A 24,686-nucleotide genomic window follows, 5' to 3' on the forward strand; every position below is an offset into this window, starting at 1 on the left:
AGAAGGTAAGCATTGTGGTAAAAAATATAAGAATACCTTTGTGAAGATGCTAAATGGCTGGTTGGCAATAAATTACCAATCTGTCAACGTAAATTGTGATTACATTCATGTAGAATTTAGATAATGCTCAAATAGAGATTAAGTCCTCCCCTTCTCCTCGAAAGTTATTGAATGTCTCATCCATTACCTGATGTTTTGGCGCGTTAAGGAAAACTTATCACAGCGATTTTTTACGCTGCGCACGCACACCGTCACGCAAATTCGACACCCTGTCGTTAGCTGGTCAACTAGGCCAATTGTATCATACTTCAGCTACCAAGCCTCTTGCAACTCATATGTCTACTGAACCACAACCAATGGACGGGAATTAAATGTTTTAAATTGAAAAAAAAAAACTGTCTAGGTACTTCTATGTAAAAATAATTGCGTGCTAACATAAGTACCTACAACAGTAACTACCCGGTAGGTATTATGTACCACTAGAATTAATAGAACTGTTACGATTTGGTGTCTTAGATATGGCACCAGAAGACAGGCATATAATATTTATTTATTTATTGACACACCAACAGCATTACATACAAAAAATTAAAAATAATTATGGTCTAATAGGTACATAATCTGGTATGAATGCCAGTTACTGGTGCATACGCCACTCTCATTGCAAGACATTAATTTAAATACAAAATACAGATTTTAAGCTAATTACTAAAAATAATAGATACAATATAACGAAGAAATAGTTTGTATGAATATCAACTAACATATTATTATTATTATTTACGAACAGAAGTGTGCGGTTAGTTTTTTTTCAGACTTGTCACTGTGTCATGAAAAATATCAAAACCTTTTATGGACGCGGAAAATCGATTGTACTCAGAACACATCCTTGATAATGGAGAATGTTTAATATGAAATGATTGTTACAACGAGGCGACCGGCGGATCGTTTGGGAATGAAACAATCATTGGTTGGAACTTTACAGCACTTGAGTCCTGATCTCGCCGTATATTTAGAACATTCCTTACTATCCATATACGTGTACATGAATTGTTCTGTCTGTCTGCGATTTTGAAATAACTCTCTACCATTATTGTGTTATGTGGTGTACCTTATAGTTGTATTCGGCGCGTTGATTCCTGCCGCCGAATTCCACCTTCGCACGACACGCCACATGTTAGGATATCATCCCCACCATCTGGATGTGTGGCGGTCCTCCACAGTGCGGTTTTCAAGGAGCTTTCTTCCACGTACTACAAAGCTGTGGAATGAGCTTCCTTGTGCAGTGTTTCCGGGACGATACGACATGGGTACCTTAAAAAAAAGCGCGTACACCTTCCTTAAACGCCGGCAACGCTCTTGTGATTCCTCTGGTGTTGCAAGAGAATGTAGGCGGCGGTGATCACTTAACACCAGGTGACCCGTACGCTCGTTTGTCCTCCTATTCCATAAAATAAAATAAAATAAAAAAAGTTGTAGTATATAGGTACGCCACGTGTTACTTACTTCTCTATGTACAAACACAGTAATGCAATAGGTGCTAAGGGAACGGCATCATTTCATGGTTATTTGCAGCTTCTTGTGAATCTGCTGCCGAGATATTTGTTGTCAATACGACGATTCAATTCATTGCTATTAGTGAACCGTAAACAGCCGATCACAAATTACCCAAGACCTTAGTATTTTTATCATACTGACGTACACGTTGAGCATGAACCTTTATTGAAAAATGCTTATTATTTTAAACTCATGTATGCAACGTCAAATACCCTTATATGTCTCATTTTGAGATCTTCACTATAAACAATCAACACATTAAAACAACATGATGGATGTTGCTTTTCTCTCACAAACTACCAAACATTTGATAAAATTTCCTTACGTGGTGTATTCAGCTATGGCCTATGTACGACATTGATAATTACATAATAAGTTTCTGTGCACCTGATACTGGCTAGATTATGGGTACCACAGAGGCGCTTTTTCCTTCCGTGAATCAGTAATGTGCAAGCATTATTGTGTAGTAAAATAAATACTAAATGCTAATGAACGCATTAAAAAACGGTTCTTATGGCACCTTGCTTTTTCTTGTTGGGTACATAAGCAATTGCCATCGTACTGCGATAAGTTGACACACTTTAACTTGAAAAGTCTTTCTGTTCGACGACAAATACTAGATCTAATATTTTTATATAAAATAATTAGAAATCAGCTCGACAGTCCATCACTCGTGCACTCCATCAGCTTTCGAGTTCCCCGCCGAGTACCAAGGCGTGCGCAGGTCGGAGCTGGCCTGTTCCATCAGCCATTTGCCAAAACTAACCTTAAGCAATTTTCTCCCATACCACGTCTATCAAGAAGTTATAACTCCATCTGTGTTGAAGTAGATATTTTTAAAGATTCTTTACCTGCGTTTAAAAAAAATATTACGAGATTGTTAGGCGCCAAATGATTAATATTCTTCTTCTTTTTTTTTTTCTTCTTTTCAAATTCGTATCTTGATTTTATAATTTTTGCTTTATTTTATATTATTGTTTTCTTGGTGACACGGAAGCAAAGACTGTGCATGTTGTGACACCTTAATTTGTTGTACATTCAACTCATTATTTGTTAATATTTGATATATTTTAAGCGTATTAGAATGGAACAACTACTGGTTGTCCTATAAATAAATAAGTAAATAATGTGACTTCACATCATATCTCATAAGTAGTGACGAGCGCAATTGCATTACCGATAAGATTTTTATGTCAATCAAAAATCCTTAGCGGCACGGTTTGGTAATGGGCAAAATATAAATGAACTATTTTTATACGGATTTGGAATCTAACACAAACGAGCAGTGGTAATGTTAACGGTGATTGCATGGCATGACAATCCAATTGAGTTTTGCGAAGGCACCCTATCGAAGAACCAGGCTTAGTCCTCTGCAAGTGTGCTAGATACCTACTCTTATAAGATGCCTTGAGACAAGAGGAGAAACGCCATAGTTATGCTAAAAACATGATTGATGAAACAATTACCTGCGTGCAGAAAGAACAGAATTACATTAACAAGTTAACATTAGAAACACTATAATATATAAACCGTTAATTCATTAAATCGTAGCGGAAGCAATAGCCATATCGATATATTTTCTTAGAATTTGTATGACGAAACGGTAAAGAGTATTCCTATCCGAAATATTTGGCAGACATATGTAGCGCGCGGTACATTGCACTTTTTGCTCATATGTCAAGTAAAAAACCACAGGGTCACATAAAATCCTATACAGAAACAGGTGCAGTGCAGAAAGATTTACCACAGCACACACTTTAGTGCAATGTTGTGGTACAATAATTAATTTGATTTATAATATATTTGTTTTTGTAAACGGTCGCTGCTCTGAATCCATCCCCGATCAGTTCATTGTTGTTTCCCGAGAAAATAACTTTAGGCTCTACGTATAAATTCTTCTGGGATAACTGATGAGTCAGGTCCCGTTGTTTGCTCCATGTATCATAATTATTATTACAATCTGCCACCGAGCGAGTGTGTCTAAATCTTTTCAGGGAATCTATCGTCATCGCGAAAATATTCTTGACGTTATGACTTCTGTGATTGGGAAATTTCTTATTGTTTTTATTCCCATTCTTAAGTATTTCTAAAGTAATTCTTCGGTTGAATCCAGATATTCAACAGTTTCTATTCGTGGATTTCAGTAATGTATGATTTTTATCGCATTTTTTGTCGAATCATGATTCCTGACCTACAAGAGATTATTCATAGAGACATTATAAGCCATAATTTGTTTCAAGGAAGTTAAAAAAAATCTCCGGAAAAATTTTGCCGTCTTTTTTTAGTTTGCCAATTTTAGTATATAATTTTACCAACGAATTTCATTCGGATTTCTCTAGGGCGTCATATTTAATATTTACTCAAGGTTTATTATGCCTATTAATACGTATTCTAGTTAGATAGTAATTAAATTAATGGATCACTTAACATCAGATGACCCGTATGCTTGTTTTTGCTCCTGTTCCATAAAAATTAAATAGTCCTTTTATGGTCAACTTTTTTCTTTAGCAGTTTCGGAAAAATATGAATCTGTTGTCATTGAATTCTGGATAAGTTGTACATGATTTTTGAAAGAATTTACTAAAGAAGTAGTTTGGTTTTTTTGCAAATATCTCAAATTTTTTTACTATCTTATTAATTAACGCACTGTAAAGTTTAAATTATTTACTTCATGTCATGTAACAAAGGTAAGATAAAGATAAAAAGTTTTTTAACTTGGAGTAACTTTACGCTGCGTTTAGTAATAAATAGAGATTTTTAAAATCTAAAAATGAATTTTTCCATTATTGTAGCTTTAGGGCCTCCAACAAAAGCGTGGGGTTTAGAAGAATTATTATAAAAAAAATATATTTCTATGTAAATAAAAAGCGTGGGGTGCTTTTTAAGATATTATTAAAATAATAACTCTTCTACACCCCACGCTTTTGTTTATAATGAAATATATTTTTTTACACTATTATCAATTTAAATTTATTAAAATTTATTTTCTATTTTTTTAGCTGAATTTTATATAAAGCGTGTTTTTTAGTTTTTTTAAAACTATTTATTATTTTTGAAGTCAGCTCTTGGTCTAAGTACGAGTAACTAAGCACAACAATTATTGAACCTACTTAGTTTAGGTAAATATGATTTTTTTCAGCGTCTTTAGGAAGCTTATTAAAATTTTATGCTTTGCATTTTGTCTTTTTTTCGGGAAGCCTATAGTCAGGGGCGTGCATATCATATAGGCAATTAGGCAGTGCCTGTCTCGTTTGAACCTCAATAAATATAGCACTAGTGTTAAAGTTCATTTAGTTTATTTGGTTCCGATACTTTATAACCTAACTTCTATTGAACACCTCATACAATTTTTCCTTACGCTAGATACTAAATACCATCGGTAAACAATTTTTTTCATATTCCAAAGCTCTACTACGACTACTTAGATCTACAGTGCCTACCTTACTAGAAAACCAATGCACGCTCCTGCCTATAGTATATGTATGACACTCATAAAAAAAGTGGCTTTGTATTTGTAACAGAATTTTCAAAATAGCTCCATTAGATCCAGAGATTAATTACCATCTACAACCTCACAAATTTTAACTCATAATAATATTATAACATCACTTCATATTATTTCAACTACTGACAATATAACTATTAAAACTAACACTCATTTCGGGCGTTACAATTTTCCATACAACACACGTCAAGCATTTAATCGACGTGTTTTTTTTCATGTATTTCAAAACGAGCGAATATGGAAATGAATTTCGAAAGTGTACGGCGTTATCTGTAAAAGTTAATTATCGAAGGCAAAAGTAATTTGCAATACAATGAACAATTACCGATATGTTGCAAACAATATATTAATCTAGAATCAATTAGAGGTCGTATCAGGTATTCGCACGCAATGCGAAACGTTTGTCATTGCAAAATATAATATAACTTCACCCTGAACGTAGTATAATAATTATTTGACGTGCTTTTAATCAATGTATCGTTCGTTTAGTAGGAACTCTAATGATCGGAACATTTTTGTACATTACTCGGGGCTTAGGAGTTTGTCAAAAATAGTACCTACTACCACGGACTAGTAAAAAAAGAAGGACTCCGCGCCGTGATATTCGCAAGTGAAGCACCGTTATGGTAGTATGTGTGCGGTTACGGGGTATACCAGATACACAATTTTTTCTCCCTTAATTAATCATATATCCACAAATACGTTTATAGTATTGTTTTTACATTTATTCACAACGCACGATGGGATTTTTAAAATATTATTAATATACGCAAACTAATCTGTCACAGATGATGGCAAATCTCATAATGGCGGCCGATCGGCTTGTATTAGTGTTAATGTATGCGTGGGGGCTATGTATTTACACGTTTACCGGCTTGATTTGGTGACTCACTGTTATGTAAGGTGATACGAAGTCCTATGATGGATATTTTTACTTGTAAACCGATGTTTGTATTGATAAAATGATAACGCAACTAGGTATTATTTTCAAATCGAAATATACAGTATTTAAAACATGATTTAATAACAAATTAAATAAAGAAACAAACTATCCAATCGATCAAATATAGGAAAAGTTATAATGATTGTAAAATTTAGTTTAATAAGACATTGTAAGACGCAGCTTATCACGCACACTAAACTAATATTCCTGGCCAGTTTTATCGGTTGACTTACAGCAAGAGACTCTATTTTGACGCATAAATTATGTTAGTTTTCAGAAAATGTTGACTTAACGTACATTTTCTTAGTTAGTTTCAATTTGTGATCGACAATATTGTCACATTGTGTGCGTCCTCCTGTAAATATAGTATTTAGTTTTGAATTCACGTTGAATGGCTTGCCAAAAAATAACTAAATCTCACTAGGCGTGCGTCAGATTGTACTTACGAGCTTGAATGAGCGTACGACAATATACCTACACTTGTGTACGAACGACTATTAATAATTATTATTATTGTATATTTTTAACCGACTTTAAATAGGAGGAGGTTCTCAATTCGATCGGTAGTTTTTTTTTATGTACGTAGACCGATTACTCTGAGATTTATGATCCGATTTAATTTAGTTTGACGCGGAATAGTTGCCATTTGGTCATTTTATATAGTTTGGCCCAGTAGTTTTCATTTTATGAAAATTTTTGTCTACGTGGATGATGTAATTATTAATTGTGTATTTGATTATATATATTTACTACAAACCGACACTAAAAGTAAAAAATAAAACTACTACCTTCTACAAGCCAAAGGTACCTACACTCGCCACGCGTGACTTTGAGCGGGATAGCTTCGTCGAGAACAAAACAACCCAAGCGGACAGACACGCGTGGCCAGACAACCTTAATATGTAATTACAGTAAATAAGCTGTTTATAATATTAAGTTTTATTTTGTTTAGGGCTTGGCACCGACTTAAAACCAACCTATCCATATAAATAATAGTATTTTATTACAATTAAAGGTTTGCGTAAGAGGTGAGGTGTATTAAAGTAAATTCGTAAAAAAAAATAGTAAAAAAAGTGGAAGTCGGTTTTTTAAAAACGTAGTTTTTTTATATTTTTTATTGTATTAATAAGTCAATTTCTTAAAATGCAATTATTGGGATTATCAACTGTAAATTAGATCCTGTAGATTGATGGAGCCACAGCCTGAAAGTTTGAACAAGACATACAAAGTATTACGAACCATACGCCACTTGTACGGTTGGCTCAGTTGGAAGAGAGCTCGGACAGAACCCGAGAGAGGTTGCGGGTTCTAGTACGAGGTGCCTTGTCACGCACACTTATGTAATAAACCTGGCCTGTTTTCATCCTTTGTAGCAGCAAGAGATTCTATCTAGACTTATAAATTATCTAAGGAAATTTAAATAACTCTTACCAGCCTTTGTTCGGAGGCATTTAATATAGGACCTATAGCTTAGACGAGGAATTCTTAATAGTTTTTTTTTATTAAATTAAAGGATGAGACGAGCAGGACGATCAGTTGATGGTATTTGATACGCATGATGGTATGGTATTTTATACATAAGATGTCAAGTCTCATTTGCCAAGTAATCTCACTAGCTACGGCGCCCTTCAGACCGAAACACAATAATGCTAATAAAATAAAGTTTCACGGCAGAAATAGGCGCCGTTGTGCTACCCATAATCTACACTGGCCTGCAAAAGTAAGTATCACACTTTTCAAATTAATTTTTTTTCTTAACTATAGAAGGTAGAGATTTAAGATTAAAAACGTTTTCTTGCAAATTTTATACGCTTTAATTCTTAGAAACTAAAATTATGCATTAGTAACATTTTTAACTTAAAAAAGATAAAACAATGAAAATAGACATTTTTAGTTTAGTGTAAAAAGATTCAACTAAAATGTATTACATGTTATTTAATTTTTAATAACTGGTATTGCCTTTTTGAGCTCTGATTACAGCTTCGAGCCGGTTTGGCATACTGAACACTAGGTTTTGGAGCCGATGTTTAGGAATATTCTCCCATTCTTCTACCAGGGCCTGCTTTAGTGCCCTGAGGATAGTAGGTGGTGGTCTGCGATTTCTGACTAGCTTCCCAAGCTCATCCCATGCGAGTTAAATCGGGTTGAGATCAGGACTTCTTGATGGCTAAGCCATCACGCTGATACCGACCTCCTGAATATACTCTTGTACGATATGAGCCGTGTGTGGCCGGACATTATTATGCATCAGCATCGATCCATCACCCATATTTGGTAAATACGGCCCTGCATACTCATTGAGAATCTCTTGAGTATATCTTTGCCCAGTGGGGGTGCCATTTTCTATGGCTACTAGCTCTGTGCGACCTTCTGAAGATATGCCAGCCCATACATGTACACTGCCTCCACTGTATTGGACTCTTTCTGAGATGCAGGCTTGAAGATATCGCTCACTAGGTCGCCTGTAAACACTTCGCCTTCCGTCAGAAGTGTAAAGGGAGAATCGAGACTCATCTGCAAACAAAATTCTTGACCATTCTTCTTCATCCCACTGCATGTGTTCACGGGCGTATCGCAGTCTCGCTGCTCGATGCTGTCTCTCGAGTTTTGGGCCACTCGCTGGTCTTCGGGGTTTCAAATTTGCTTCAGCAAGTCTTCTTCTCATTGTACTGTCACAAATGTAGTCCCTCCGGGTCTGAAGTAGCTGTTGCTGGACTTCAACTGCATTTTGGTGGCGATTTCTTAACACAGTGGAAATAATATAACGATCTTCTCGGGCACTGGTACACCTGGGTCTGCCATTACAAGGTCTCCTCAGATGGTGTCCAGTCTCTTCGTACCTTCGCTTTACCTTCTGGACCGTTCGTACCGTCACACCCACCATTCTTGCAGTACGACGCATACTGATGCCTTGTTCCAGAAAAGCCATGATCCTAGCACATTCTTCAACTGAAAGAGGCATGATAAATAAATGTTATGTGCTTTTCGATCGATATTTGCATCGATCTTGAAAAAAATTTAAAACAGAAAGAAAAATGTGAATGGTAAAATTGTAATTCGGAAACGTCCACTTTGAAAAAGGAATGGTTTTGTTTTTGAAGTTTTTTTTCAGCCAATTCTTAAAACAAGGTTACCGACTATAAAGTTTTTATGTACAAAATTAAATTCTCTTTGGAGTCCTTTTTATTTCGAAAGTATATCTTGTGAACTTAAAACGTTATCCCAATTTTAAAAGTGTGATACTTACTTTTGAAGGCCAGTGTAGTTACCCATAATTTACCAGTGGGAGGCTCCTTTGCACTGGATGCCGGCTTGATTATGGGTACCACAACGGCGCCTATTTCTGCCGTCAAACAGTAATGTGTAAGCATTACTGTGTGTTTAGATCTGAAATGCGCCGTAGCTATTGAAATTACTGGGCAAATAAGACTTAACATCTTATGTCTCAAGGTGATGAGCGCAGTTGTAGTGCCGCACAGAATTTTTGGGGTTGGAACTTCCCGCACGTCTCGTCCCTTATTTTCATAAAAAAAAACCGGTATACTGTGCAACGGAGCCTCCCATTGATACAGTTATATCGCAACTATAGCGCCAAACCATCTGTTGGGGAACTGTTGTATGTGAATCCGTGAGTCGAGAGTCAGGAACCCCGGCGGTATCTCGCAGCACGGGGCCGCCCTTGCGTCGCGACGCACGCTCCACGCTATTTTCGGCCAGCATTCCACTCGACTGTTTTTCACTCTATCGTTTAACGCACAACGTAGCTGCCGTTTCGTCTTTGTTCCAATATACCAACATACACTTAAAACTGCGTCAATAAAACCGCAGTTGCGTTTCTGTGTTCGCTTGTCGACGAGAATGAATCGCTCGGACTAGTTGAAGTGTTTGTTATTTAAAAATGCTACCAAAGTACGACGTGTTGTTATCAAATAATTGTGATAAACTGTACCTTGGACGTGTGCTATTCTCTAAACGGACTTGTGTGTGATTTAGTGGAGTTTACAAGTGTATAATGGGACCGACACGGTTACCACCCACTCCCGAGGAAGAAGAATACATTATGCAGAATCTGGCTGCCGAGCCGAAGACACCGGAAGGAGCTTCGGTCAGATGCGACACGTACGTGATAGTCTACAGTTTGCGGCACAGATTTTTCTCGTGTTTTAGTCGAACATTACATTACTCACCATAACCTACCTAATCCACTGAAATTCGCTAACAATGTTGTTATAATCGGACTGTCCCCGAAACACTTTCGTTTGACGCGAACAAATATCTCAGCGTGTTCTCAGCAGTAAGATCAAAGAATAGTCTTGTATATTTCCATGTTAATACTCGTCAGTGAATTATTTAAGTGACGTATTTAGTCTACAATTCTGTGTTATAATAACCCAATTCGAATAGCGCGTATGACTGCTTACATTCCGCGGGAATCATACCTATATAATTCGTCAGAACTATTTCAATCGATCCATGCCCGCTATCGTTGAGTAGGTAGTGGGTACGGTGAATACAGTTCTCTGTGACGTCGCGCTATATAGTGGAAATTCGCCGAAATGTCGCGTCATTTGAGTATACGAGGGTTCATCGTCATTGACATTAGTTTTTAAGGTGGCCATAGTTGGATGTTGACAAGGCTGGATTAGAACGCGATATGCTCTGGAGGACTCTCCCTACCTTCACTTTTAGGGTTATAAATTAACTTCTTCTTAAGGATAACCCAGAGTGAAAGTATATATAAGCAATGATGAGCGTCATAATGGATTTAAATCAAATCAAAATGACTTTATTCACACGTAGGTCAAGGAAATTACACTTTTGAATGTCAAGTTTTCTTTTTTTTTATACATTTACCACCACTACCACATTTAATGTGAAGAAGTGGCAAGAAACTCAATGCCACTAAATCATCGACATTTACAGCCTCATCATTTCAATAACGATATATGCAAAGTGATGCAACAAAAATACTCAAACGTCAAATACTAAATGCCTTTTAAAGAATGATTGTAAAACAATGTTTAAGTTAATTTCAAATTTTTATGTCGATATCGATATATTTAGGACGAACTTTAACAACACTAGTTAAATATTTAGTGATATCTATTGACACTTTCATATCTACGTTAATAGATAAGTCATTCGGATTTATCAGCTCATTACAAAATATAATATATCACGGGGAGTAGATTTATTCGTAGTATGATTGGTGATGAAGGATAATATGTATAGTCAAGGAATCTGATTCGCGTACCCCCTAAAGCCTAAATTGCTGATGAGAATTGATAATACTAAGGGCTATTTTTCTTTGAAACGCTAATATGACCTTTGTGCAGTACGAATATAAACTTTAAGATATTTTAAACAATAAGTCAGCGAAAAGGTACGCACGCAAATCAAATTTCTTGACTGTGCAACACATTATTACACTCACAATTATTACAATTGTGAAAATATAAATACGTAAGCGAAAACTTTGTACAACTTTAAAAAAAAATCGCGTACGTGGAACGTGAAATTGAACATAGTTAAGGCGAAGAGTAAGCAGAAAACACGCAAACATGGTGTTTTTAGACAAGTTTTGTGGTGAAAGTATAGCATTTCGAGCTATGAACACTACTTAATCCTGTTACACGTATCCTTAAGTCTTATTTGTAGGTTGCTAATGCTTGCTGTTGGTTTTAGTTAACTTTTATTTGAAGTTAAACAAGTTTTTTGGCATGGCGTGACGTATTTTTTTGGTACTTCTCTCAGAAAAGTTATTCTTATAGCTGGTACTTTTTTATGTAGGTTCATTTATTCAGATTAGTAGTGAATAACGAGGATTGTAAGCATATAAACTGTTTTCGACCTAAGAATTTTGAAAATATTGGCTTTGTTACATAGATGGTGGGCCGGCAGCCGTGAACTCATACCGCTCAAGGTCGCTGGCATTTAGTGTCGCCTTAAAATATGGGTAAAAAGTGCATGAAGCTTTTTCTATATAAAATGCCTTAAACACATTTAATTAAAGTAAATATTACGCACACTACTGCTTGAATGAAACACAGTAGTATAAGTGACTGTACCTACATAATGAAAGCAATTAAAGACGGGTGTATTATCTACCCCCAATACGCAGGGCCGGATTTAAACTTAATGCCGCCCCTGCGCACCGAAAACAATCCGCCCCAATACTGGACTTTTACATAAACTTATAGTTTATATAATTTATTTTTCAAAAATAAAATAACTAATTTATTGCAGAAACTTTATTATATGTTAAATATTCTAAAAATATGAATAAATATTTGTTTTTTTCTAACTATAAATTTGGCACTAAGAATGACTTATAATTATACGTAACACGTCTGACTTTTTTTAAACAGAATTAATTAATTATATTGGGCAATATTGATAAGACTAAAAAAAAGGTTTTTTTACTTTAAAAATTTTGCCGCCCTAAAAAATTTGCCGCGATGGGCACTTGCCCCAACTGCCCCTAGTGTAAATCCATCGCTTTCAATACGTAAGCCTGCATGTTGCATTCAGAAACCACTATAAATTTTGACCAGTAAAGGCGGTTATGAAAGTTTTCTGGCAGTTGTCACGGACGACTAAAAAAAGAAGGACTCCGCGCCGTGATACTAACAAGTGAAGCACCTTTATGCTAGTGTGAGTGCGGTTACGGGGGATACCTAGTTACACAATTTTTTCTCTCTTAAATAGTCATATATGGCGAAAAATACTTTTATAGTATTGTTTTTACACTTTTTCACAACGCACGACGGCATTTTCAAAATATTTTATTGCGACGCAAACTGATCTGTCACAGACGATGTCAAATCTCATAATGGCGGCCAATCGGCTTGTATTAGTGTAAGTATATGCGTGTCGCTATGTATTTACACGTCTTTTTACTTTTAACCGGCTTTTTTACTCTTTCGTGGCAGTTGTCAGTGTTTTAATTCAGAAGCAAACTAGAGTCGGCCCCAACCTTGGACCAATTAATACACATAAATGATCTGATGCTCCAACTATCATGTCGTTCGACATCTTACTTGCGAGTAACATTTGTAAAATTGACATTTCACTGCGAACATAAACATAATCTCGACTGATATTAGAATAGATGTCAAAGAATATATCATTGTTTTTTATAGAGATATTCGATATTTGAATGAAATAATTTTATCGAAATCGATGTTATTATTTAGCAATAATAGCATAATTACTTTGTTCTCACAAAACAGTATTTTTTTATGTTGGTCATAATGTGCGGTTCTTGAATGCATCATACTTACAAAGTTAAAACTTAAAAATTATAATAATTATGCTTCGATCATTTATACTTCTAAATAGACAGTGGCAGCTGGGAAAACGTCGAAGCAAATTGAGGTTGACTGTTAACCTCTATTTTGAAGCATGCACGCACACTAACAAATAGCGAGTGTAAGACGTAGCATGTCACGCACACTAAAGTATTAAACCTCGCCTGTTTTCTTCGGTTGTCTAGTAACAACAGGCTCTTTCTAGACGTATGAATATCTCGGGCTAGTAAAGATAAATTTACCTGAAATTAAATAAAGTGTCATGTACAAGAAAAAACCTAATTAGTAATTATTATCAAACTATGTATTCATGCATGGTCAAAATGATTTAATCAAAATTTTATTAATAACCAACTGACCCGACAGACGTTGTTCTGTAGATAATAAAAAATAATTTAATAGATAATAATTTTTTTTGGAATTTGCCAATAATATTTCAAAATATCAAGAATTATTTCGTAAATAATGCTCCCTGTTGTTATAATGAAATTGTTTCATAGCGGAACTGTCGAACCGTGCGTCACTAAATTCTCTCATAGAAATTATGTCCATACAAAACAAATACTGAAAATGAAAATAATTATGGGTCCCAAATCGAAATAAAAAATATCCTATCTCTCATGTTGGACCTAACTGCACTCCATGAAGTAATCCCCATTAAAATCCGTTCATTAGTTTAGGAGTCCCTCGCGGACAAACAACGTGTCACGTAATTTATATATATTAAGATTTAATTTAACACGCTCATAATTGCTACGTCATAAATTTATTATAATTTTTTAATGATCACTAAATAATAATGCTCTTCTTCTTCTACATAATCGTCGTAATATATAGTATAACTCAACATTGCGCCTTCCCTTCAATATTATCTAAAGTAGATACAGAAATACATTTATGTTAAATTATTTATAAACTTATCGGTTTTAATATGATTTCTTATAATATTACTGTTATTAATGGTCAATCAAAGGCACCACAAGTTGCCTCATCGCCATATACTTAGTTATACAAGCAGTTAAAAGGAAGTTTGTTATTTTTTTATTAAAACACTGAGAGAGAAAACATTCAATAATTCATCATCACCATCAGCCCGAAGATGTCTTCTAAACATAGACCTCTCCCAAAAACTTTTACTACGACTGATCCTAGGCGGTCTAATCCAACGATTACCCGCCAACTTTATCCGGTCATCAGTCCATCTTGGTGTCCTGTGCTTCATCTTCCTACCCTACGTTCTATACCCATCGCTTATCAGTTTTCGCAGCGATCTGGTCACTTAAAACTTATATTTGATGTTCCTCTCCTATTCCTCTGTGACTGCATCAAATAATTTAAATTTAATGATTTTTACTCTAAATAGCTTTAAAGTCAATTATTGCACGTCAAAAACTACCACCCATTCGAAAATGTATGCCTCAGACGCGAGAAGGACGGGCGCGGGTTTCTTTTTGAAGTTATACTTCTTTAGGCGCGTTATGAAAAAATGATGAGAGTGAAATGTTAAGATGCGCGCGCATCACTTAACACAAAAGTATCAGGTTGAAGTTGGTTCCTAAAATTTTCTGACGTGACTGCGTCATTCGTTATTTTTTCGTCCATTATTAGGACAGGCAAAGGGTTCAAGCCCATACAGCCGTATTCATTATTTAATAATTAATTGTCACAGCCATCTTTTTACTAAATTGTTCTTTCTAAAAACGTAGAATATCACGTGGAATAAATCATTTTAATGATTTTTCAAAGATGTATAATATCTTGGATACTTTTTTGGTATGTCTATAACATCAGCTCTTTTGCTACTAGTCAAACAATTACTTGCTATAAATAATGAGGAAATTTAAAAAAAACTTGCACCCTACTTACAAGTAACCCAAAATTAAAAACGTGCGACCACATCACACTACAAACGAATGACGGCGTGAAAAAGCTATATCCCTACTAATATTATAAAATATGTGAATGTAAGTTTGTTTGTTACACTTTCACGCCTAAGCCACTGAACCGATTTTGGTGAAATTTAGTACAGAGACAGACTAGAGCTTGGAAAAGGGCATAGGTAGGTATATACTTTTTATTGCGAAAAAGTAAATGGTTCGTCACTATCGAAGATGACACCATAAAACTCTGTGTTTAGGCACTTGATAAGTAGTAATTTATAAACATTTGTTCGAGAATTTTTAAAACTTTGATGTACATGGGGATGAATTAGAATACTAAAGTTCGTAGGTAAATACTATTAGAGACTGTCCACAATGGCAAGGATATGTGCTGTATCACAGAAGAGCACCACCGACAGCGGAAACAGCAGTTTGTATGTGTATTATTTGCAAAGTATCCTAAAAAATGAAAATGCTAAATTTGTTGATGTTGGCATCTACGTCAAAATTTGTAGACTACGATCGATCGGCTTTGAGAGGCTTCAAGTGTGCGTGACACTGCATGTCCTGAGCATACTTTTCATAAGATGGTACGTAATTACCTATTTTAGTTTATTATACCGTATTTTTTTCTCGAATTCGACTCAAAAAACACTCGCGATCGACCTGTCGATCCCGATCGACCGTTTGAGCACCCCTGATGTAGGCGTTACCTTGCGCAAATCCATAATTATACAAATGATTTGAGTTTTCTTTAGTGTTAATTCCGTCAATATTTGTCTTTAAACAATTCGACACGTGTTTCGCCACTACACGAGGCATCCTCAGGACGTGTTATCTCGCCAAAATCTGGCACGAGTGCCAGATAAATAAATAATAATAATTTAAAGACAAATGTTGGCGGAATTAACACTAAAGAAAACTCAAATCATTTGTATAATGAAAATGCTGCCCAAAGTAACTATTCCACGTAGACAAAGTCGCCAGTAAAAGCTAGTATGTATATAAAGATAATAAAACTGTGGAGTCGACGTGTCTGTATAGGTAACCAAGGAACACAAAAATACAAATTTTAAATAGTTGTCCGTCTGTTTGTCTCTTTTTTGTACACGCTAATATTTGGAACCACTGGATAGATTTTCATTAAACTTTCAGCGTGGCCTGGAGCAACATTTAAACTATTTGACCAAAATCTGTGATCGGAGAAGTTACTTTTTTCTTTCCATGGTTTTCATTATAATTAGCAAGTTATAAATAAAAAAAACTACGTTTAAAAAAACCGAAGTATCAAATAACTAAGAATTTAATTAAATACACCTCTTATGCAAATGTTTACCTTTAAGATTAATAAAATACTATTATTTATATGTGCTACCTATTGATAGGTTTTAAGTCAGTGCCATACATTAGGTTATCTGCCCTTCCTGCTTGCCCCGTCTAATATAAAAACGCATAAATGGGACAAAAGTCATTTCTCAGCAATTCAAAAGATTGAGGTCAAATATAATATTGTTTCCAATATTATCAGTCAAACGTTATATAAATTCTGTAATTATTGTTCTCATGTTCCCGAAGCCAGTATTCATTTTACTACAATGGAAATAATATCGCGCTTTGTTCGATACTGTCGTCGCAAGTCATTTGTAAAAATTTTAAAACAAGCTTTTGTGTAATATCCGTGCGTTGTGTTGACTATTTTTAACACTGAAATCGTGTTCAAATCAGCTTGGGACGTATGTAAATGTTTTGGTTAGATGGATGTCTATTTATATTTGTGGATCTGCTTCTCGTGTCGCCCTTCCGGTTCGCTCGCTGCGACCGCGTCGCGGCCGGAAACGGACCAATCACATCCATGTTGTCTCGTTATACAATCACTCTTTATTTATTTATTTTTTTCTACTACTCTACTTATATATAGCCACGATGAGTACATAATTTATTGAGTTTTTGGAAAAAGTCTATTTCTGCCGCGAAGCAGTAATGTATATTTCGTATTAAAGAGGCGTCACTGCGGGTGTGTGTGTCATGTGCTTACATGATGTTTGTTGATTTGTCCCGCAAATTACATCGTCCATAACCACCGCCGCCGATAAAATTGAGTTCTTACGTACTGGGAAAATTCACAAATTAAGGCCGAAACGTACAAACGTACGTACATTGTGAAAGGTGGTTCAAAGGATAGCGTAGATAGAGTTTGAGCGAAGTTAGTAGAACATCTTAGCGATACATAGGCGACACAAGTGGGAAGACGCGGTGTGGTGGGGGCAGAGGAAGCTTGCCGGCAGATAATTGTTTCAATGTGCATATTATCAAATTATTTTCAACTAGATAAGTCGAAAATGACTTATATCAAATATATTTATTATCATTGTTTACTGTTATCAAGTAGGTAGGTTCATGTTAAAATTGAATAGGTTAGTGATTTTATGATAATAAGGTAATAAAAAGTCCCAGAATTTTATACGTGTCTTATAGATTAGATTTAATGTTAGCGAAGCGACGAACAAAAAGACCAATCGTAGATTTGTTCGTAAATGTCAACACCTCAGGCATTATAATTTATAGCTCGTGCTATGTTTCGCCCTCTAATATATTTAATGCTCACGGCGACGTGGGACGGGTCGTTCCTTTCACTAAAGTGTGGTCGAGGGAGGCGATTCTTGGTATTGTATACTTATTAACATTAATTCTTTTTTAACTTTGTCGTAAGTCGTCGAGTATTTGACGTTTGAGTATTTCTGTTGCATCACCAATTTACATATAATATTGTAACTGAAATGATTAGTAAAAAGATGAAGCTGATGTTGATTTAAAAGAGTGGCAAAAGAGTTAATTGCCCCTTCTTCTCATTAAAGCTCAACCCTTTCCGGTAAATATAAAAAGTAAAGAAAACTACTGACATTCATGTGTCTCTTTTCCTTGACCTACATAAATAAAGTGATTTTGATTTGATTTGATTTGAATAACAGTATTGGTTGTTTCAGGGTGCTCGGCCCGACGGCGGTGCTGCAGTTGGCTGAACGAGATGAACCTCCGCCGGCCAACACGCGACCGCTCTACACGCTGGCGATGCGGGGGGCGGTCATATGCTTCTCGGGCTTCCGGAAGAAAGATGAACTTGTTAGTAGACACTTTTATTTTATGAAAATAAGGCACGAGACGAGCAAGACGTTCAGCTGATGGTAATTGATACGAACTAACCATTACAATGCAGTGCCGCTCAGGATTTTTTGAAAAACCCAAAAATTCTGAGCGGCACTACAATTGCGCTCGTCTCCTTGAGACATAAGATGTTAAGAGTCATTTGCCCAGTAATTTCACTAGCTACGGCGCCCTTCAGACCGAAACACAATAATGCTTACACATTACTGCTTCACGGAATAAATAGGCGCCGTTGTGGTACCCACAATCTAGCCGGCTACCTGTGCAATGGACCACTGGTAAAACTTAGTGCGTTTTATCTTGCATTTAGAAAAAAGCAAACGGACATGCGTCGCATTACAATCTGCAATTAATATAGGTTTGACAACGAAATAATATTGTTGTAAAATAATGATTACCTACATACCTATTTATATTATAGAAAAAACTGAGCTGTTTTTACACGCTTTAGCTTCACCTGTATGTTTGTAACCGACTTCTTTGGGCGCGATTTTGACCCACTTTAAACGGCTAAATTTCGTTCAATATTTGTAAATTTATCGAGGACCGATGACATTACACAAATTTGACAAGATTATTCCATTATTCAAAAAAATAAAATAGTGTAAAAAAATATATTTCATTATAAACAAAAGCGTGGGGTGTAGAAGAATTATTATAAAAAAAAAAAATCTATGTAAAAAGAAGCGTGGGGTGCTTTTTAAGATATAATAAAAATAATAATTCTTCTCACCCCACGATTTTGTTTGTAATGAAATATATTTTTTTACACTATTTTCAATTTAAATTTATTAAAATTTATTTTCTATTTTTTAGTTGAATTTTATATAAAGCGTGCTTTTGAGTTTTTTTAAAACTATTATTTATTTTTTTATAAGATGACCTAGGTACTAGGTAGTTAGTGTTTTAGGTAAAGAAGGCACCCCTAACGTCGTCAGAAGATGTAAGAGTCACGCGATAGAAAGAGAGGTAACTTCTAGGTGAATAAACATGTAGTGCTGTGCTATCTGAGTTGCACCTTATTTTATGGCCGCAAGATTCCCTATTTCTTTCATTGATTTTGCGGGGTGAGCTTTCCGTACTTGTACTATTACATATTCTAGGGTATGGCTAGGGATTGGATAATAAATCTGTATCGTATTTTTACGCAGACGTACCTGATAACCCTGATCCACTATATGGGCGGGTCGATCCGCAAGGACATGTCGAGCAAGGTGACGCACCTGATAGCGGCCGCGGCCACCGGCGACAAGTACCGATATGCGTCGGGCTTCGGCCTGCCCGTGCTGTCGCGCTCCTGGGTCGACGCCTGCTGGGACCGTCGCGACGACCCACACTGTATGGCCACCGACGATGACATTATTGTAAGTCTCTCTTCACTTTTATTCAGGCAAATTACACGATAAATTCATAAATGACATTCATAATGATATACTACTTATTCGGAATGGAGCGACCGCGCGCAGGTTATTAAATAATAAGTTTTTTGTACGATTTTACATTGTTACCATATTTATATGGGATAAAAAGAAGACCGCTGAGTTTTTCTCAGGCTGAGGTCTATTTCGAATGGGTGGTGGTTTTTGACTTTCAATAAGTGCTCTCATATCCTATTACATAAAGTATCATTAATTGTAACTATAGCAATATGGCACTGACATCCTCCTCTGTTTAGTATTTCCTGGCGAAGGCCCCATCCATATTATTCCATGATCTTCGGTCACAAGCCACTCTAGGTATTTCCCGCTATTGATAAAATTATCTCGTTGCACAATCTTCCGAACTGTCTTCCGCTTTTTGTATTTTGGATACCAATACATTATTTCTTCGCTCCATTTGTTCCTCACATTAATTGTATGTCCAGTCACTTACCTATATTGGAACCTCTTCTATTTTTCTGGGACCATCGGGATGACCCACACTATATCGCCAAAGACGATGCCATTATTGTAAGTCTGCATTCACTACCTTTCGTTAAATATGGTGGAGTTAAACAGCCAATGTTTCAAGAAAAAAAAGCAAAGAGTTCAAAAGCGCTATAGTGCCATAATTACCACATAATTTAATAAACTATATGCAATTTCATCTTTGTCTCTTTTCTTATAGATATTGTTATGGAAAACAATACCTACATGCGAGCGCGTAGCCTCAGTAAGAAGAACATCTTCCTTACTAGCGTTGATTCATACATGTTTAGCGCGAGCCGCGTAAAGGGATAGGACGTTCCTGAAGCTAAGTAGTCGGCCCTGCCCATTACAATGCGATGCTGCTCAGGATTTTTTTATTAAACCCAAACTTTTGGGTGGCATCACAATCGAGCTCGTCACTTTGAGACATGAGATGTTAATATATAAATAAACCTGCAGACTGGACAGACCATACCAGTTGTCTTTAATATAGTTTAAAAATGGATTAGAGAAATAACTATTAAACTTAAGCACTCCTAAACCAATTCCAATAAATCCCAAGTTACTGGTGAATAAGTTCATAGAACCATAAAATATAAACAAATGTATGGTACTAGAAAATTTACGTTTTGGCACCAAGCTTCATTATATTTGTACAACAAGTTGATTCATAATATCGTAAATGTTTCGTAACAACACAATAATCGTTTTATGGAATTGTGCATTGAATATGTGTGTATCGTGATGTGTATGTACTTTACTTACAGAAGGAGCACAAATTGAAAGTGTTTGCGGGGGCGCGGGTTTGTTTCGTGGGTTTCCCTGAAGATGAGACCCAACACATGGCCGAGGTGCTCGCGAGCAACGGTGGCTCTTCGTGCCCATTGGACGACCCTGATTGTACCCATGTCGTGAGTACCTATATAAATAATCAGAAAAAGTTTTTGGTATTATCAAACTGCGAATTCCAACCTGCAGCTAACTTCAGAGCAGTCACTAGGTTTGACATGATTTATATAAGATTATCACAAGCATTTATCAAATGCATTTGATATTAGCAATGAAGGAGTATTATGTCAGTAATGTTTACCTACTATAGTTATCAAAATTTATATATTCATAATTAGTTTCTATTTTTTTTTGGTTCTCCTTCTGAAATGTGAATGTGCCCACCAAAACTTAAATTATACACCAGTGGGCGGTACTCATAATACCTAATCAATCCAGAGCTATTTAGTTTTTGGAAAATAATTTCTATACGGCCGCATTATCTGTGGACCTCGCTGAAACGTAATGCCCCCTCCCGTTCCCCTTTCAACCCTCGCGCTCGTCCTGTTGAGTCAGTACGGTTTGCAGTTCACAGTTTTGTTTTTAAAGTTTTCATTATTACGTTTAGATTTTTGATGTTAATAGTTCTGTTGTTCTGTGTCGTTATAATAGTAGTGCCAGAAAAATAAATACTTTTTTTTACTTGACTTCTTTCACTGATTTTTTCATCATCATAATAATAATAATAATCAGCATCAGAACACAATACCTTCACACTTCTATAACACTGAAGAAATAAATCGTTGTTTATTTATTAGTAATAATATCCTAGTGATGCTTGTTTTGCACACCGTACCAGGTCCACAGAAAATGTAACCGAGTAGTAAAGTATTTTTATTTTATAATGCTGATTACTATCGAAGGACTATTAAAAAAAGATTATCATAATAGCTAAAATATTAAGTGTTTATATTATGTTACCATAGAATGGACAATAATTGTCTCCTTTCATTTCCTTATACTAGTTATAATAAAGCATATTTTCTTGATCTAGAATCATTAGATGGCGAAATATTTCATTATATTTATAATTTGTCAAAGTAAAATCAGTTCAAAATTGTGATTCAATACATTAGTTAGGAAGCACATATTTAAGCCCTGCTCATATTGCACGCTTCAGTTGGAAACTTTGTATCACCATTTGTATTTACAATAGTTCCTTTTTTGATATATATTTCTATTAATTTAAAACCTCTAAGAGCTTCCAATTTAGATTCATTATTTGTCATCTTTTCCTTGTCATACTTTTGTTATCATTAAATCCATTCCATGCGACGCGGAGTCACCCATTGTCTATGACAATATCGCTATTTATGCTTGTATCAAACTAAATAGTAAAGAATTTAGTTTCATCTGCTGTATATGTTTAGATATTGTATCTGGCTTCATTGATAAATATTTAGCGTAGTGCAGTCATAATATTAGCACAGTTTATTTACATACTTCAGTTCACACCTACATTTTGTTTAATTTTTGTATCTGCTTTTCACTTCTCCCGTTGGACATTTAAATTTCTATACATTCATGAGATTATGTGATTCATTTTTACTTTTAAATATATCATGGATGTAAAGATCATATCCACAATATGTAGCTTTTGTATGTATAGTTGTGCATGTTGGAAAGGAATGGCTTCATTACATCATTGCGTGGTGTGTTTCACACATGTTTCAGGTTATGGCCAATGGGGAGACTTTCGGTCGTTCGCTTATCCTATCACCCTATACCAACACCCCAAATAGCTCAACAAAACAGCTCCGTTCTACTCCAACCAGATCCCAAACCACTCCAAAGAGCTCATTATACCGCAGACTGTCAGCCCGCTTGTCTGGTCGACGCTCTAGTCCTACTAAGAATGCGAATGAAGATACAGATAATATTGAAAATGAAAGAGAGAGGCGTTTGCAGAATGCAAGAGATTGTTTTAGAAATAATAAAAGTATTAATGTCGATGCTAAGCATGAAGATAAAACCAGTATTAATAATGTAGTGAAATTAGAAGATTTAAGTTTATTTAATCAAAATAATTCTAGTGAACAAATCGAGATGCGTAATTATAAATGTAGAAATAAAGAAAACGATTATAGTTTATATATACACGGAACCGGGAGAGATCGCAGAACGAAGGAGAAAAGAGAAGTTTTTAAAAACAAATCTATGAACATATTTAATATTGTAGATTGTCTAACTGAGGCAGGTTCTCTGAATTCTTCTCTTACTAAGAGCTTATGCGATTTAGATTTCAAAGACGAGACGGGTTTTTTGTTACCAGCGACAACAGAATGCAAGGAGTTGCAACAGTCAAATACTACAATATCCTCTGGAAAGAAACGAAGCCGGAACTCTACAGATTCCACCTTTCAAATGAGTCCAGTAGATGCAACAAATTTATCGCCGGACAAAGCGGAAGATTCTACTTGGAAGTCTATAAAAAGATTAAAAATAAAAGATTCATTTAAATTCAAAAATCGTCCAACAATATTCAAACGCACGAAAAAGGATTCCGTTACTAAAGTTCCTGGTGAAATAACGGTGGAACCAGTTAGTCCTGAGACCGTAAAACCGACGGATCCCGCGGGGGAGTTCATCGCATCGACATCCTCCCCTATAAGAGAAGATGACAACACTTCTATATGCTCAATGAATCTCAGCAAACAATCAGGTTTCTTTGACATGTCCTTTGCATCGATACGAAGTTCAAAGACAGTTAAATCAAAGTTGCGGAGGAGCGTAAAGTCATTCACTGCCTCGTTTCGCAGCGAAAGGAAAAAGAAATACGAGAAACGCGAAAGAAACACCGTCGAAGTGGACGCGTCGCATTTACCATCGGACATAAAACACGTTTCTACACCAAAGAGAGAAATAGACGACATGCATCTCGATATATCACCGGTACAAGTTGATACTGTCGATAGTACAGATATGAGAACACCAACTATCAATCATGATGTCGACGAGTTGGATGAGTCTGCTATATTTAAAACGCCTCATAGGGTTTGGTTAAGAAATCAGCGGCACTCTATATGCGTTGGTTCCGATATAAGAGCGAAGAGTGCTGGTCATATCGCGTCGTCCACAGACAGTCCCGCCCCGCTCCCCTTCTTGTGTCCTTCCCCGCGCTCGTCCGGCCCTGAAGCGCTGCGGAAGGCGCCCGCTACGACGCCTCCCATCCGTGACGTCCGCGCCATATCACAATGCCATGGACTATCGCTGCCGGTACTAACCCTCATTTAATTCAGTATATCTTACTAAATATTAAACTAGCTCGCTGTTCTGTATCACATAGACTGATAGGGACCCTTCCACGCATTTTATTGTCTTCGATGTAAACATTTTGCATGTTGGTTACATCGTAGGAGCCTTGTTGGTAAACGTTTATTTTATTACTTAGATAATTTCTACGTCTAGATAGAGTCTCTATCTGCTAGACCACTAATGAACACAGGCCACATCTTACACTCGCAATTTGTATGTCACTTTGTCTTAGTGTGCGCGCATTGCTCTAAATTGAGATTAACTGTCAATCTCGTTTTCGACGTTTTCACAGCTGTCACAGCCCCATCTAGACGTATAAATGATCTAAGTTTTATTCAG

General features: G+C 35.9%; 1 protein-coding gene across 4 annotated transcripts in view; it reads left to right on the top strand.

The window, feature by feature from the left end:
* LOC126971279 (protein ECT2) overlaps positions 1-24,686 on the top strand; it is a 62,550-nt gene that overhangs the window by 10,115 nt on the left and 27,749 nt on the right. For 2 of the 4 annotated variants that reach the window (XM_050817501.1, XM_050817502.1), the window contains exons 3-5: positions 18,180-18,315; positions 19,509-19,721; positions 21,032-21,175. In XM_050817501.1, the coding sequence (XP_050673458.1) occupies positions 18,180-18,315; positions 19,509-19,721; positions 21,032-21,175 (493 nt within the window). Of the gene's footprint in view, positions 1-9,723; positions 10,125-18,179; positions 18,316-19,508; positions 19,722-21,031; positions 21,176-22,766; positions 24,309-24,686 lie in introns of those variants that run through there. The other 2 variants (XM_050817500.1, XM_050817499.1) reach the window with 2 other exon arrangements.

This window comes from Leptidea sinapis, chromosome 23 (assembly GCF_905404315.1).
Source record: "Leptidea sinapis chromosome 23, ilLepSina1.1, whole genome shotgun sequence".
Taxonomy (NCBI): Eukaryota; Metazoa; Arthropoda; class Insecta; order Lepidoptera; family Pieridae; genus Leptidea; species Leptidea sinapis.